A 14,649-nucleotide genomic window follows, 5' to 3' on the forward strand; every position below is an offset into this window, starting at 1 on the left:
AAAATACAGAATTTGGTTTTCTTTTATATTCAGACTGGATTTATGTGCAAAAATTAAGGGAGTTAGTTGCTTATATTTTTGTTATTTCATATCTGACACTGGTTGTTCTTTAAACTTATCCTTTTCAAATACAGAGTAATGACAGGTTTCCTGAAAATGTATATCAGCCATTGTCCCCCAAAAATGTTTTACCTGTTGTCATCTATAAAACTTAATCTGTCCAGTTTTTATATAAGACAGATCTTAGGGTTTAATACAGATAGTATTTAATACATATAGTATTTAATACATATATTAAGATTAATGATTTGGAGAAAAGGTGACTTACTATGAAATGTGAATAATAAAAGCTTTTTATAAATTGTTTTACTTGTTATAAGTATTAGGTTTCTGAAGAATAAATGTTTTAATTATGTAATGCTGACTTTGCCATTTTGATAGTGTACTTAAATCAACCTTTAGACTGTTACGTTGTGGCTTATGTTTCTTTGGGGGTTTATCCATTTATTTCTTAAGAAAATTATAAGTGTAGTCATATTTTTCATGAACATTTATTCAAGTTAGTGGTTTAAATTTTCTTCTAACTAGAAACAATCTACAAATAAAAGCAAACGATAAAAAGTAAGGGTAAGAAAAACAGATTTCTTGTTTCTGCTTTTTTCACTTTCTAGTTTTCTAAGATTATTTATGAAATATCTTTGAAGCTGGAGAATCTATAACATGCTTTAACAAAGTTGCCTTTTATAAATAATATCAGGAATTCTAGAATTGATTTCTTTACTTGCTTAAAGTATTTAATTATAACTTGAAACATTGTTCAGCAACAAAATACCACTATAAAGGATACTTACATTTCTTTCCAAATTGTTTCATTTGAAAAAGTTTTGCATTTTTCTTTCCTAAGCTTGATTTTATATCACATTAATGTCAGCCTAACCCAAGATTGTTGAAAAGAAGGTTATTCTAATTTAAATGGCAAGTTATATCTTTATTATTTTTAAAATTAGGTTGTGATACAGAGTAATGACAATATCTCGAGCAGAGCAATAGATCTCCTTAAAGAGGTATACACAAATCTTGGTCCCAGATTACAAGCTAATAAGGTAAGGCTGGAAGTACCAAAATAACTCTATTAGTTTAAAATAACGTTAGTATCATCATGTTTAAAGCTTACACTTAATTAATAATTGGTTATATTTTTTGCATATTAGTAATTGAAGAAACATTTCTATGATTTTGTTGTTGTTGTTGTTGATGATGATGATGGCAAGAGTCACATATTGTAGCACAGACAGGTCTGGAATTCACTATATAGCCCAGTATCCTCTTATCTCAACCTTGTAGATACTGGGGTTATAGTCATATACAGGATTCCTAGTTTGTCATTTTTATTATTTTAACTATTCTTTTTACTATTTTTGTGGTTGTTCCTGTATGTGTGTATGTTTGCATGCAAGTTTCTCAGTGCAAGTGTGAAATAAAGATTTGGGTTTTTTTTTTTTAAAAAACACTGATATGTTCTCGCTCAGTTTCATATTATGACTGAATAAACTTGAGTTCTGATTAAATACATTTGTGGTTGAGCATTGCTTTTAAGTTAAAATTTTTACTGAATTTTTGTTATGTTTGATGATTATTTTTATTACTATTTATAACCATTGATTTTTTTTTTTCTGTTTGACACATATTGCAGGTAGCTATCCATGAAGACTTTATTCAGTCTTGCTTTGATCGCTTGAAAGCCTCATATGACATCTTGTGTGTTTTGGATAGCAACAAAGACCGTATTAGCTGTGCAAGACAGGAAGCCACACGAATGGTCCGAATATTAACAGTTCTAAGGGAGTACATTAGTGAATGTGACAGAGACTATCATGGGGAAAGAATAATCCTACCAATGTCAAGGTTTGTAAAATCTAATCTAGTAGTAAGTTGCAACTAATATTGTCTTATACTGTTATATAGCCATTTACATGTTAATGTATGTATTTTACCCTGTTTTAAAAGTATGAACTTTGTGAAGAAATAGTTTTTTTTGTTTTAGTCTAGGCACTAAGTTGTTACCTAGTATTCTTAATTTTGTTTTTCCAAGTAGTTACTACCTGTTGAGTGTAGTATTAATATATTTTGAATTCATTCTTCATCCTCCCTCCATGTGTTTGTGATAAAGACTTCCTGTAATCTTAGCTGTTCATAAACTCTGAAATGTAATTAAGACAGCCTATGAACTTTGGATCTTTATTCCCTAGTGTATTTAGTACAATAATAAGACCATCATTTTATGGAATATTATATTGTCAAAAATCTATTTTTATCCTTTTACAGAAAAGGTATTTTCAAATAATATATCCTAACATTCATTTTTCTTATCTCTACTTTGAGTTCTATGCCTCCCACCCATCAAGATCCAATCCCTTTGTTTCTCATTAGAAGATAAATAAATCTCTAAGGGATAATAATACAATTCAATATGAACAAAGGCTTGAACAAAGCAAGCAATAGGAAAGATAGCCTAAGAGGCAAGAAACAGGGTTAGATTCATGCATATACTTACTATACTTACAAAAATTTATATATGCAAAGGACCTGTTACACAACCATACAGTCCCTATTTATTCATGCTGCTTCATAAGAACTTTGATCATGTTGAGTCTTAACACTTTCCACCTCTTTTCCCTAGAGATTCTGAAGGGAGGGATTTGACGGAAACATTCCATTTAGGGATGAGTGTCTCTTATTCTCCGCCTATTGCGTGGCTTTGGATAAAGATTTTATCTCAATTCTGTAATCTGCCTCTTTGTCCAAATGGCAGTGTTCTTTCCTTATAGATCTTAATGCCTGTGCTAAGTGTCTGTTCAGGAAGTCTTCTCTTTTGCCGTGATTTCAAAATTATTCCTCATTTTCTCTTCAGTGAAGTTTAATGAATATGGTTTAAGTTTAGTTTTATTCAGGTTTATAAGTGTGATCTATTTGTATTCTTCTACATGCAGCCATCCATCCAGTTTCAATAGCACCATTTGTTGAAGGCACTGTTTTGTTTTGTTTTTTGTTTTTCAATACGTGTTCTGGCTTTTTCAAAGATCAGATATCTATGGGTGTTTAGATTTTCATCTTGGCCTTCAACATGATTCCATTGGTGTATATATTTCAGGCAAATACAATGTTGGATTTTATTATTGCAGCTTTGTAGTAAACTTTAAATCTAGGATGATAGTAGCTCAGGCACTTCTTTTGTTATTCAGGATTCTATTAACTATCCTGGGATATGTGTTTTTCCATATGAAGTGTAAATTTGTTCTTTCCAGATCTATGAAGATTGTGATGGAATTGCTTTAAATCTGTGGATTGCCTTTGGTAGAATGGCCATTTTACAGTGTTTGTCTTATGGATTTATGAGAATGGGAGGTCTTTCTAGCTTCTGATATTTTTCAATGATTTTTTTCAATGTATTAAGTTTTAATTATACAAGTCTTTCACTTGTTTGGTTAAAGGATACTGCAAGATATTTTATGTTATTTGAGGCATTTTGAAAGAGTAAGTTAAAAAAAAAGGTTACTTGGGGAAGGTCTCTGTGACCAGCTGGAGGTGTGAGCAGAGGGATAAGGCCAGCTGTAACAAGTATTCTAATACTGACCTGAGCCTTAGACTGGAGGATTGATTGAATTTGGAGGAGCTGAGTGAGGAATCCTTCAGTTAATCTACCTTTTCCTCCTAGATTGAGTCCAAGACTCTAGTCTTAAAAGTGCTTGCTTATTCAGACTTGAGTAATTGTCATTTTTAATAATTATAAACTATATGTAACATATTATTTTATAGTAACTAGTTGCCATTTCTAGTTGTAAGAAGTTCATAGCCCATTAATGTTTTCATTCTAAATAGTATTCATTTTTGTTTTAGATCTTACTTGTGGTGATAGGTTTTGCCAAAATATGTTCAGTTTTTTTGGATTAAATTATGGTAATTGAACTACTAAATTGAAATACATTTTAGAATGTTAAATTCACAAATCAAAAGTCAAGTTTTTTCAAAATTAACATTTTGAATTCCCATACAAGATATTATAAAGAAAAAAATCCACTATGTCAGTGACTGCTTTCTTAATGCTTTGACCCTTTAATACAGTTCCTCATGTGTGGTGATCACCAACCAACAAATTATTTTGTTGTTTCTTCATAACTTTGATTTCCTATTAGAATTATTATTATTAATTGTAATATAAATATCAGATAACATGATATGTGACTCCCAAAGGAGTTGCAACCTACAAAATGAGAATTCTGCCCTTATTATTTTAACAAATCACAGCTAAAACATAGGTCCATTGTAAAGTTTCAGTGATGTTACCTTCACAACCTATGTGAATTTTGGTTAACATAAAGTATGTGAAATTTGGAGACTGGGGAGTTACTTCAGGAGTTGCGAGTAATAACTGCTCCTCCAGAAGTCCTAGGTTCAAATCTCATGTTCTCCAAACTGTCATCTCACACTCTCCATAATTCCATTATCAGGGTATCCAATGCCTTTTGCTGGCCTCTGCAGGCACCAGGAACATACATGGTTCACAGGCATATATGCTGACAGAAGAACCACATACATAAATGTTTTAGAATGTGAAAACTAAATGAATTAGTGATTAGAATTAGGTTATGTCTCTAAATTAGACCATTCTGTTAATACAAAATAGTTTTGAGCTTACAGTTTGTGCATACATTTTATATATATGAGAATGTGTTAATCTATACATGTTATCATATGGTTTTGCAAAATATACTTGAAACTTAAATTTATCTTCCTTTAAAACTAGTCTCAGTCTGGGTTTTTGAGAGATAATTCAGTAGTTAAGATCACTTGTTGCTTTTCAAGAGGTTTAATTCTTGGCACAACATGATAGCTCAGCAACCGTGTGTAACACTAGTCCAAAATGATCTGACACTCACTTTTTGCCTTGAAGGCAAAACACCCATGCACATAATAAATAAGCCTCAAAAAATAACTCCAGATAGCTTCAGAAATTTAAGCATTTTTAAAGTAGTCTTGAGATATGCCGTATCACAAGTAGGAAATTTTCATTCTTTACCATGGAATGTTCACTATTTCAGCTAATCTGTAGTTTATTATTTTATTGTTCAAAAGTCAAATATATTTCTCAGTATCCTGAAAACATATGTTAACCATTATGTTTTATATAACAAATTCATATTTACATTTTATGTAAGAAACAAATTAGTATCTTCATAGTCTTAATTTGTTGAATATTACTAGGATTCTTTTTCAGTTTTGTAATTTAATGTGTTTTTCTCCCCAGAGCATTTCGTGGGAAACACCTGTCTCTTACAGTTCGCTTCCCAAACCAGGATAGACAAGTTGATGATTTAGACATAATGTCTCATACAAATGATACCATCGGTTCTGTGCGACGCTGCATTCTCAATCGTATTAATGCTAATGTAGCCCATACAAAAATCGAACTATTTGTAGGTGGTGAATTGATAGATTCTGAAGATGACAAAAAGCTTGTTGAACAATTTAATTTAAAAGATAAATCAGTAAGTAAACATAAAATTTTCACTTATTCTCCAAAATTCAATATATACCATTTATTATTAGTCAAGTTTATTAAACAATTTTAATTTTAATCATGCTTTTGTGGTGATACGTTGTCTTGTAACTAGCCATGTAAATTTATTCTTAATGCATACTTTAATTCCAGCACATGGTAAGCAGAGGTGAATCTGCCTACAAAGTTCATATCTCTAAGTTCATAGTAACTAGCTGGTTTATATATCAAGTTACAGCCCTGTTGTAGGTGAAACCATTTCTCAAAAAATAAATTAATTAAATTAAATAAAAAAGGATGGATGTCACAGGACTTTATGTAATGAAATAAACTATGATTTTCCTTAGATTTTATACTTATTAAACATTTACAGATACCTTCTCACTGTCCCCCAATTAATACAAATGTGTAAATATTCATATACCATTTGCATTATATTTTACTTATAAATAATCTTGATATTATATTAGCATATTTATGTAAATTCTTTTTAAATCATCTACTGATGATGGGTGGTTTTAGAATCCATGGAATTAATGTCTCACAAAGTATTCTACAAAACAGTCCTCCAAGCATTCTATGAGTAGTTGGAAATGTATATATTATGATAATTTGTAATGTGATCTTGAAAGTAATCTAGAAAGACTAGCCTTTTGGTATTTCTTAGTTCTGTGTTTTGTAAACATTTTTTTCTTTATCTGTGAATACATCATTATTTTTTCAGATAATTACTGCCAAATTTATACAAATACATTCCAACATGCCTTCAAGTCCTGATAGCTCATCTGATTCTTCAGCTGGATCACCTGGAATCCACTCTCATAAGTACAGTGATGCTTCCAACCCAGAAATGGAAAGTTGTTTGCCTGGTGTGGTAAGTACTATATAAAGAAGGGATTATCTTCTTGTTAGTAAGATGGGGAGATTATATAGAATATTTCTGTTTCTAAGTTTGATATATAGGAAAAAATATCAAATAATCTGAAAGTAACTTTCAGTGGATTCTGGAAATTGGTTATACATTAATTTTAATACCCTTCTCTGACATTTGTAGTCACCTGCATTCACATAACCATGTATGCACACACACACACACACACACACACACACACACACACACACACACACAGATTTTGAAGTGTGTAACAGTATTTTCAGTCTTTCAGTTAACATTATTTCAAAGAATAAAATGCATGCTCTAATTTGAAATTTTCAATAGAAATGTGTTGTTTGGGTTCTTAGTGATCACTTTATATCACAAGAAATGACTCTTATCTTTAAATTAGCCTTCTTTTAAGAAAAATTAGTCTAATTTTTCTAGCATATTGAGTATCCTTTGTATTCCCATTAAAAATGTGGATGTGTCTAAATTATTCTCCTCCAATACCCACGATCAAAGCAACTTACAGAAGAAAGAATTCATTTCTGGTGCAAGACTCTCACAAGTTTAGGAGGAGCATGGTACTTACCACACACAAGACACAACCAAAGGCACAAAGAGCTAACTGGAAATGAGTAGGCTTTTGAAACCTCAAAGACTGTACCGAGTAACACACCTCTTTATTTTCACAAATAGTTGTACCATCTGAGAACCACTTAAGTCTGTAAGGCTATAGGAGATATTCTCGTTTCACCACCACAGTAAATGAGATTGTCCTTTTCTTGTAATTGACATATGAAACAATAATTTATAAAATAATAGACAATCATAGAAAGTTTATTCTCATTGAGAAAACAGTAAATGAAGTATAAGTTTGGTATTGTAAGGAATCAATGGATTCTGACAGAGCAGTGTAACACACAGTTGTAATCCCAGCATTGGCGAGACAAAGAGAGTTAACTTGAATTACACGCTATCCCAGTCAACAGAGTAAGTTTTTTGGGCCAACAAGGCTACCTTAATTTTCTTTTGTTTTTTAAGATTATAAAACAAAAGATTAAGAAAAGACATCATCAAATTAGTAACCACTTGCAAATGAAAATTTAGTTTCTTCTATGAAAGTCTCAAAGTGAAAACAAATTTCACTTAAGGATGGGCTGCATGCCCATTGTTAGATGGTCAACAGAAAACCAATTCAGCATCATCTTTAGAGGTTTCTTGTCTTTTCTTTTTTCCTTTTTTCTTTTTGCTTTCGTTTTTGTTGTTGATGATGGTGATGATGTTTTGTTTTCTAATTTTAACCTTAAAAACTTTTTTTTAATCTTATAGGTCCTTTGTGTATAGACCATTGATTCTTCTTATTTGTTTTCATATGATTTTTGAGTGTTTGAATGAGTGGCTGTCAGTGTCTGTATCTCTTTCTTGTTGCTTTTCTTGGGTTCTTTCCTTCCGCTTGTTTTGTTCTATTCCAGTATATTTTTGTTTCATTTCTGTTTTATGATGTTTGGTTAGCTGTCTATTTGCTTACTAATGAGAGACAAAAAGGGAGTGGATATGGAAGAGAGGGAAGTTGGGAGTAGAATGAAAGGAAAACATAATTAGAATATATTGTATAAAAAATCAATTTAAAAAAATTTTAAAGTGATCATTTCATTAATATATGTAAAAATTTTTAAGGGCACTTTGTGTTGGGGATAGATTTTTGTTAATAAAATCATGTATGTTGTTTAATTTATCCAGCTATATTATTTGTTCCATTTTCTAGATAATGTCACGGCAGCCCAGATATATATCTTTCCTTTGGCAAGTTGCAGACTTAGGTAGCACGTTGACTATGCCAGCTCTTAGAGATGGAGCAAGAATACTTATGAAACTTATGCCACCAGGTAAATAAATTATGTATCCAGTGATATTCCAGACTACCAAATAACTAATGGATACAAAGAAAAATATTACAAAACTGTATTTATGAACTAGGTGTAATTTATACTGTCGTATTACCTTGTGTGTTTTACATAATTATTCATAAATATTTGCATTGCGTAGAAAAATACTTTGGGACCCTAACATATTTTGTGAACTACTTTGAAAAAAAAACAAAAAACAAAAAACTTATCACCAGTTTAGGAAGTCTGGACTGTTCACAGACCAAAATGGAGGAATTGTCTTCTTCTTTATATATTCTTTACTTTTTGTTATTATTTCAAAAAAAAGTCATTTTTCAACCTTTAGCTTTTATTGCGTATACTGTTGTTTCACGTTTAACTTTCTAACCATTAGTCTTTAAAAATAATTTTCTTTCATTTTTAATGCTAAAATAATTATATCATTTCCTTGCTACAGAACCTCCCATAAGTTACCCTTTTTCTCTTTCAAATTCTTAGCCTCTTTTTAAAAATTGCTCTGTGTGTGTGTGTGTGTGCACGTGCACATGTGTGTGTGTGTGCGTGCACGTGTGTGTGTGTGTATATACATACTAATTCCTAAATATATCCTACTCAGTCTGTATAATGTTACTTGTATGTATGTTTTCGGGGCATGATGAAACACTGCAGTTCCCTAGGGAAGACTATTTCTCCATTTTTATCATTCCTTATTTAACTTTAGTCTTTGTATATGGTTAAGGACTCATGTGCTTTCCACTATGCTCATTGATATGTCTTTGATAATTTCTTTGTTTAACTCATATTTAGTTACTATAGTATAGTGTTATGAGTGTAACTTCTGACATCCTGTTTTAAAGAATTTATTTTTCATTACAGGTAAATACTTTTCCATAGTATATATGTTTCATTTGTTTGTTCTCCATTGGTCAGTTTCAATACACTCAGATGTTTTAATTTCTAGCCATTTATAGAGAAGCAATGAACAGGGCTGAACAATCCAGTATGATGTCAGATCCTTTGGGCATGTACCAAGGAGTGATTGCAGTTGGGTCATATTATAGATTTATGTTAAGTATTTTGAGCATTGACCACAATGACTTCCAGAGAATCTGGGCCAATTTGTAGTTCCACAAATAGTAAATGAGTAGAATTTGTTTTATGTTTGTCATCTACTCATGGATGGTTTGTACATGTAGTATGGTTGATATATCTGATAATATATTAGAGAACATTATTTTTTATTTGACAGCTGGTATCCACTTCAAATAGAACCTTGTCCATGCTGCCACAGTATGAGAGTTTCTATGTGTCCAGTCTTATTCTTTCTGCAAGACAGTATTTCATTGGAGTTGTCCATCATTTTTGGCTCTTAAATTTTCTCTGCATCCTTTTTGGCATAGATTTCCAATCTTTGAAAGCAGGAGTTTGATGAACTCTCCATTTTAGGGCAGAGTGCCAGGAAGTCTATCGTTTTTTTTACATTGTCCAATTGTGAAGCTCATTGTTAATTCCCATCTATTGCAAGAAGAGTCTTCTTTAATTAGGGATGAGTAAGACATTGATCTATAAGTATATCATGATTACTCATTTTATTGGTAAGTTCCTGTAACACAGTAATGTATTTTTCCTAGGCCCATGACCTATCCAGTCTCATGTTCTTGGCCAAGTCAACTAATTCAGATGTAGATTCCATCTCATTTTGTGGTCTTTAAATTCAGAGGGAGTAGTTATTCCTACAACATTATTGCCAATATTGCACCTGTTATAAGTTTGAAAGTATAAGCAAGCCCCCAGTTATAAGTTTTCTTCTTATTTAAATTGCTTTGGTCATTGTCTTTTCACAGAAACCGACAGAAACTAAGAATTTATGTCACAGAACAATATCCAAAAACTTAATCCCATAGTAGCAAACCGGTGCTACAAGGTCCTCCGTATACTAGTGGAAGTGAAAGCTATTCATAGACATAGGTCTATCTGCAGTCTTCTACACACCATTTGTTTGAAGATTCTTTCCTCCTCCCATTGTATACTTTTAGCTGTTTTGTCAAAAATCAGGTGTTCATAGGTGTGTGGGTTAATATCAGGATTTTCAATTCGATTCCATTGGTCTACCTGTCTATTTTTGTGCCAATACCAGACTATTTTCAAGACTATAACTCTGTAGTAGAGCTTAATGTCAGGGATGGTGATACCTTCTGAAGTTCTTTTATTGTACAGGGTTGTTTTGGCTATCCAGAATCCTTTGTTTTTCCATATAAAGTTGATTATTATCCTTTTAAGTTTAGTGAAGAATTGTGGTGAGATTTTAATGGGGATTGCATTGAATCTATAGATTGCTTTTAGCAAGATTGCCATTTTTACCATGCTTATCCTACCTATCCAAGAGCATGGGAGAATTTTCCATATTCTAGTATCTTTTAATTTCTTTCTTTAAAGACACAAAATTCTTGTTAAATAGGTCTTTTACTTGTTTGGGAAGCTTTACCCCAAGGTACTTTTATGTTGTTTGTGGCTATTGCAAAAGGTGATGTTTCTCTGATTTCTTTCTCAGCCCCTTTATCATCTGAATAAAGTAGGGCTACTGATTTTTTTTTAATTTATCTTGTATCCTGCTACTTTGCTGAATGTGTTCATCAGCTGTAAGAGTTCCCTGGTATAATTTATTGGGTCTCTTATGTAAACTATCATATCATCTGCAAATGAGAAAGCTTGAATTCTTCCTTTCCAATTTGGATCCCCTTGATCTCCTTTTGTTGTCTTATAGCTTTAACTAGAACTTCCAGTACGATATTGAAGAGATATGGAGAGAGAGGGCAGCCTTGTCTTGTTCCTGATTTTAGAGGAATCGACTTAAGCTTCTCTCCATTCAGTTTGATGTTGGTTATTGGTTTGCTGTATATTGTTCTTACTATGTTTAGGTATGTTCCTGTTGTCCCTGATCTCTCCAAGACCTTTATCATGAAAGGGTGTTGAATTTTGTCAAAGGCTTTTTCAGCATCTAGGGAGATGATTATGTGGTTTTTCTTTTTCAGTTTGTTTATATGGTGGATCACGTTGATAGATTTTTGTATGTTGAACCATCCCTGCATTCCAGGGATGAAGCCTACTTGGTCAAGGTGGATGATTTCTCTGATGTATTCTTGAATTTGGTTTGCCAGTATTTTGTTGAGTATTTTTGCATCACTGTTCATCAGGGATATTGGTCTGTAGTTTTCTTTCTTAGTTGTGTCTTTGTGTACCAAGGTGATTGTGGCGTTGTAAAAAGAGTTTGGTAATGAACCTTCTGTTTCTATTGTGTGGTACAATTTGAAGAGTATTGGTATTAGCTCTTCCTTGAATTTCCGGTAGAATTGTGCACTGAAGCCATCTGGTCCTGGGCTTTTTTTGGTTGGGAGGCTTTTGATGACTGCTTCAATTTCATTAGGGGTAATAGGTCTCTTTAGGTTATTTGTCTGTTTTTGATTTAATTTTGGTGATAGTTAATCCAGAAATTTGTCCATTTCCATTGAATTTTCAAATTTTGTGGAGTACAGATTTCCAAAGTATGACCTGAAAATTGTCTGGATTTCCTCTGTGTCCATTGTTTTCTCCCCCTTTTCATTTCTGATTTTGTTACTTTGCATGTTCTTTAATTACTTTTATATCATGGATTTTTTTTTCATCATTTTATTCAGGTGTGCATCTATGTTAGTATTTTAGGGATTTATTCATATTGTCCTTAAAGTCCTTGAATATTTAATAGTTAATATTTTGAACTCATCATTTTGTACTTAAATTTCTCTTTTCAAGGCTGTTACAATAAGGTTTCTTTCTTATGCATGGAACATATTGTCTTGGCTGTCTAGGTTAATGACCTTTATTAGAATCCTGGCTTTTAGTTTAAGTGTTTCTTGATACAGTCTTTTATTTTTTTGATTGAATGTTCAATATTTTTTGGTGCCTACTCTAGACTCTAAACAAATATCTTGGCTGTGTTTTGCTGGATAGATTGTATTTTATGGTGGATGGGTATCACATGGGATGGATATGGACTAGAAAGAGAGTTGAAAGGGATAGATAAAATGTCTGCAATTCTAGCACCTGTTGTGTGTGAGTTGAACTCATACATCATTCTGGGTGTCAAGCAAAATTTCTGACCATTATAAAAATAGCTCTTTTATTAATATTTGTTTATAATTCATTGTACACTTTGGTTGTGCCCCAAGAAAGCATTTCCATTCCATTGACACTATTTTAACTTATTGGAGAAAATCCCAAATGTTTTCCAAAATTATTGCACCATTTTGGATTCCCAATAATAAAATGCACAGGTTCCCATTTCTATTGCATTTTTTTGGTTGTTTTAATTTTCCATCTTTGTAATTTTGTGTTTTCTATTGGCATTTCTTGATAGTCATAGATATTTCTTCTTTTTTAGCTCAAATGATTTGTGTCTTATTCATACTATTTGATCATTTTAATTGAATTATTTTTCTTTTCATAACATTCTAAGATGGTGAAGTTGCTGTTTGTATTTTATAAAGAACAAATTTCATAGTATTAGTTTGTTTCTGTCAATGGTAGATGAAAAAGAATAGGTTAAAAAACTTTCCTTTATATGTGATTTTACAGCTCATATTAGTGATCATTTGTTATATTTTGCATTTCAGATGGTACTGTATAGAATATGAAATACACATGGATAGGAAAGATGGTGTAGCAGTTAAGAACACTTTTTGTTTTTACAGAGGGCTCAGTTCAGTTCTAAGCACCTACATCTTGGCTTTTTTTAGTATCTATAACGATGTTCAGGATAATTGAGAAATGAAGTCTTCTGGTGTATTTAGGTCCATGTTGGCAAAACACACATAAAACTAAATCTGAAAACAATTTTGTTGTAAAGTAAAATATAAATATATACGTCCAACAAAAAAATCAAGGATTTATGGATTACATATTTGTGGGACTTTTTTCTTTTACAGATACAACGACTATAGAAAAATTAAGAGCTGTATGTTTAGACCATTCAAATCTTGGAGCAAACCAACGTGTTCACTCTCTTGACTCACTTTTCTTTGGTTCTTCTGCCTCCCAAGTTCTATACTTCACAGAGGTTTGTTTTCCTTTGCAAAAAATATTTTACAGTATTTTTGAAATTAGGATGCTTAAGATTGTAAAGCACCATTTTACTCAACAACAAATGAGAAAAGAAAAAGAAAGTTACTAAATTTTAAAAAATATTAACTTGTAATACTTCTTTCCAAAAAATATTAACTTGTAATACTTTTTTCCCCTCCCTTCCCATAGGTAGTTTATGCCTTGTTAATGCCTGCTGGTGCACCTCTGGTTGAGATTTCCTCTGACTTTCAGTTGCATTTCTTGAAAAGCGGTGGCTTACCTCTTGTACTGAGTATGCTGATAGAAAATAACTTCTTACCAGATACAGATACTGAAACTCGTAGAGATTCTTATTTCCATGCGCTTAAAATAGCCAAACTGTTGTTAACTACCATTGGCTATGGCCATGTCCAGGCTGTAGCAGAAGCTTGTCAGTCAGTTGCAGATGGTACAGATCCCAAAACACCGGTAATAAATTTTAAGAAATACTTTGTAATTTATCCTGCATCCTTAATTTTTAAAGATTTCAAGTTCAGTGACTATGTATCATACGAATTTTCATCTATTTAGTTCTTTATACTAAAAGTTCAAATTTAGACTCTAATAACATAAGAGGTATTATTTCTTGTTCCTATTTGTTTCTGTTTTTAATTAAAGTTTCAATTAATCCTAAAACTCTTGTTGAATTCATGCTTAAAGTGAATCTCCAAATATCTTATTTAAAAATTTTAGAGTCAATTATATGCTCCTGTTATGACTAACATCTCTTTACTTTGCTGTCATCACCAGTGTTTTCTAAAACATTAGATCTGTAATTAAAATTGAGCTCATTTACAATGTAAATTTACATTGTAAATTACTAATGTATTGTGGTTTAAAATAACATGGTTACCCTTTTTAATCTTGTTTATAAATATCCCTAGATATGTACAAAATTATACCAAAAGTTTCAGCAGTTAAGTAGCTGTTTAATATTTGAACATTTACTATGATTTAATTGAATATAAAAATCATTTCATTTACAATAGGTCAAATAAAAGGTAATATGAGATACCTCAGGATAATGATTATGGGACAATATCAACAAAATTGAAATAGAATTCAGTGAAGCAAGATTGCCTTATGTTAATCACTGAAACTAGCTAATAGATAATATGTGTATTGTTTCATGTGATTATGACAGGCATTTATAATAAACATTCATAAAACTTTTTCCATTTTAAGCTTGA

The 14,649-nt window shown here is 31.6% G+C and overlaps 1 protein-coding gene across 1 annotated transcript in view; it reads left to right on the forward strand.

Moving 5' to 3' along the window:
* Positions 1 to 14,649, forward strand: part of LOC127214700 (probable ubiquitin carboxyl-terminal hydrolase FAF-X) — a 132,676-nt gene that overhangs the window by 46,586 nt on the left and 71,441 nt on the right. The window contains exons 16-22 of the mRNA XM_051175002.1: positions 1,008 to 1,103; positions 1,694 to 1,905; positions 5,306 to 5,546; positions 6,282 to 6,431; positions 8,203 to 8,323; positions 13,285 to 13,415; positions 13,610 to 13,888. Of these exons, the coding sequence (XP_051030959.1) occupies positions 1,008 to 1,103; positions 1,694 to 1,905; positions 5,306 to 5,546; positions 6,282 to 6,431; positions 8,203 to 8,323; positions 13,285 to 13,415; positions 13,610 to 13,888 (1,230 nt within the window). The remainder of the gene's footprint in view (positions 1 to 1,007; positions 1,104 to 1,693; positions 1,906 to 5,305; positions 5,547 to 6,281; positions 6,432 to 8,202; positions 8,324 to 13,284; positions 13,416 to 13,609; positions 13,889 to 14,649) is intronic.

The sequence above is a fragment of the Phodopus roborovskii genome, unplaced genomic scaffold (assembly GCF_943737965.1).
Source record: "Phodopus roborovskii unplaced genomic scaffold, PHOROB, whole genome shotgun sequence".
Classification (NCBI taxonomy): Eukaryota; Metazoa; Chordata; class Mammalia; order Rodentia; family Cricetidae; genus Phodopus; species Phodopus roborovskii.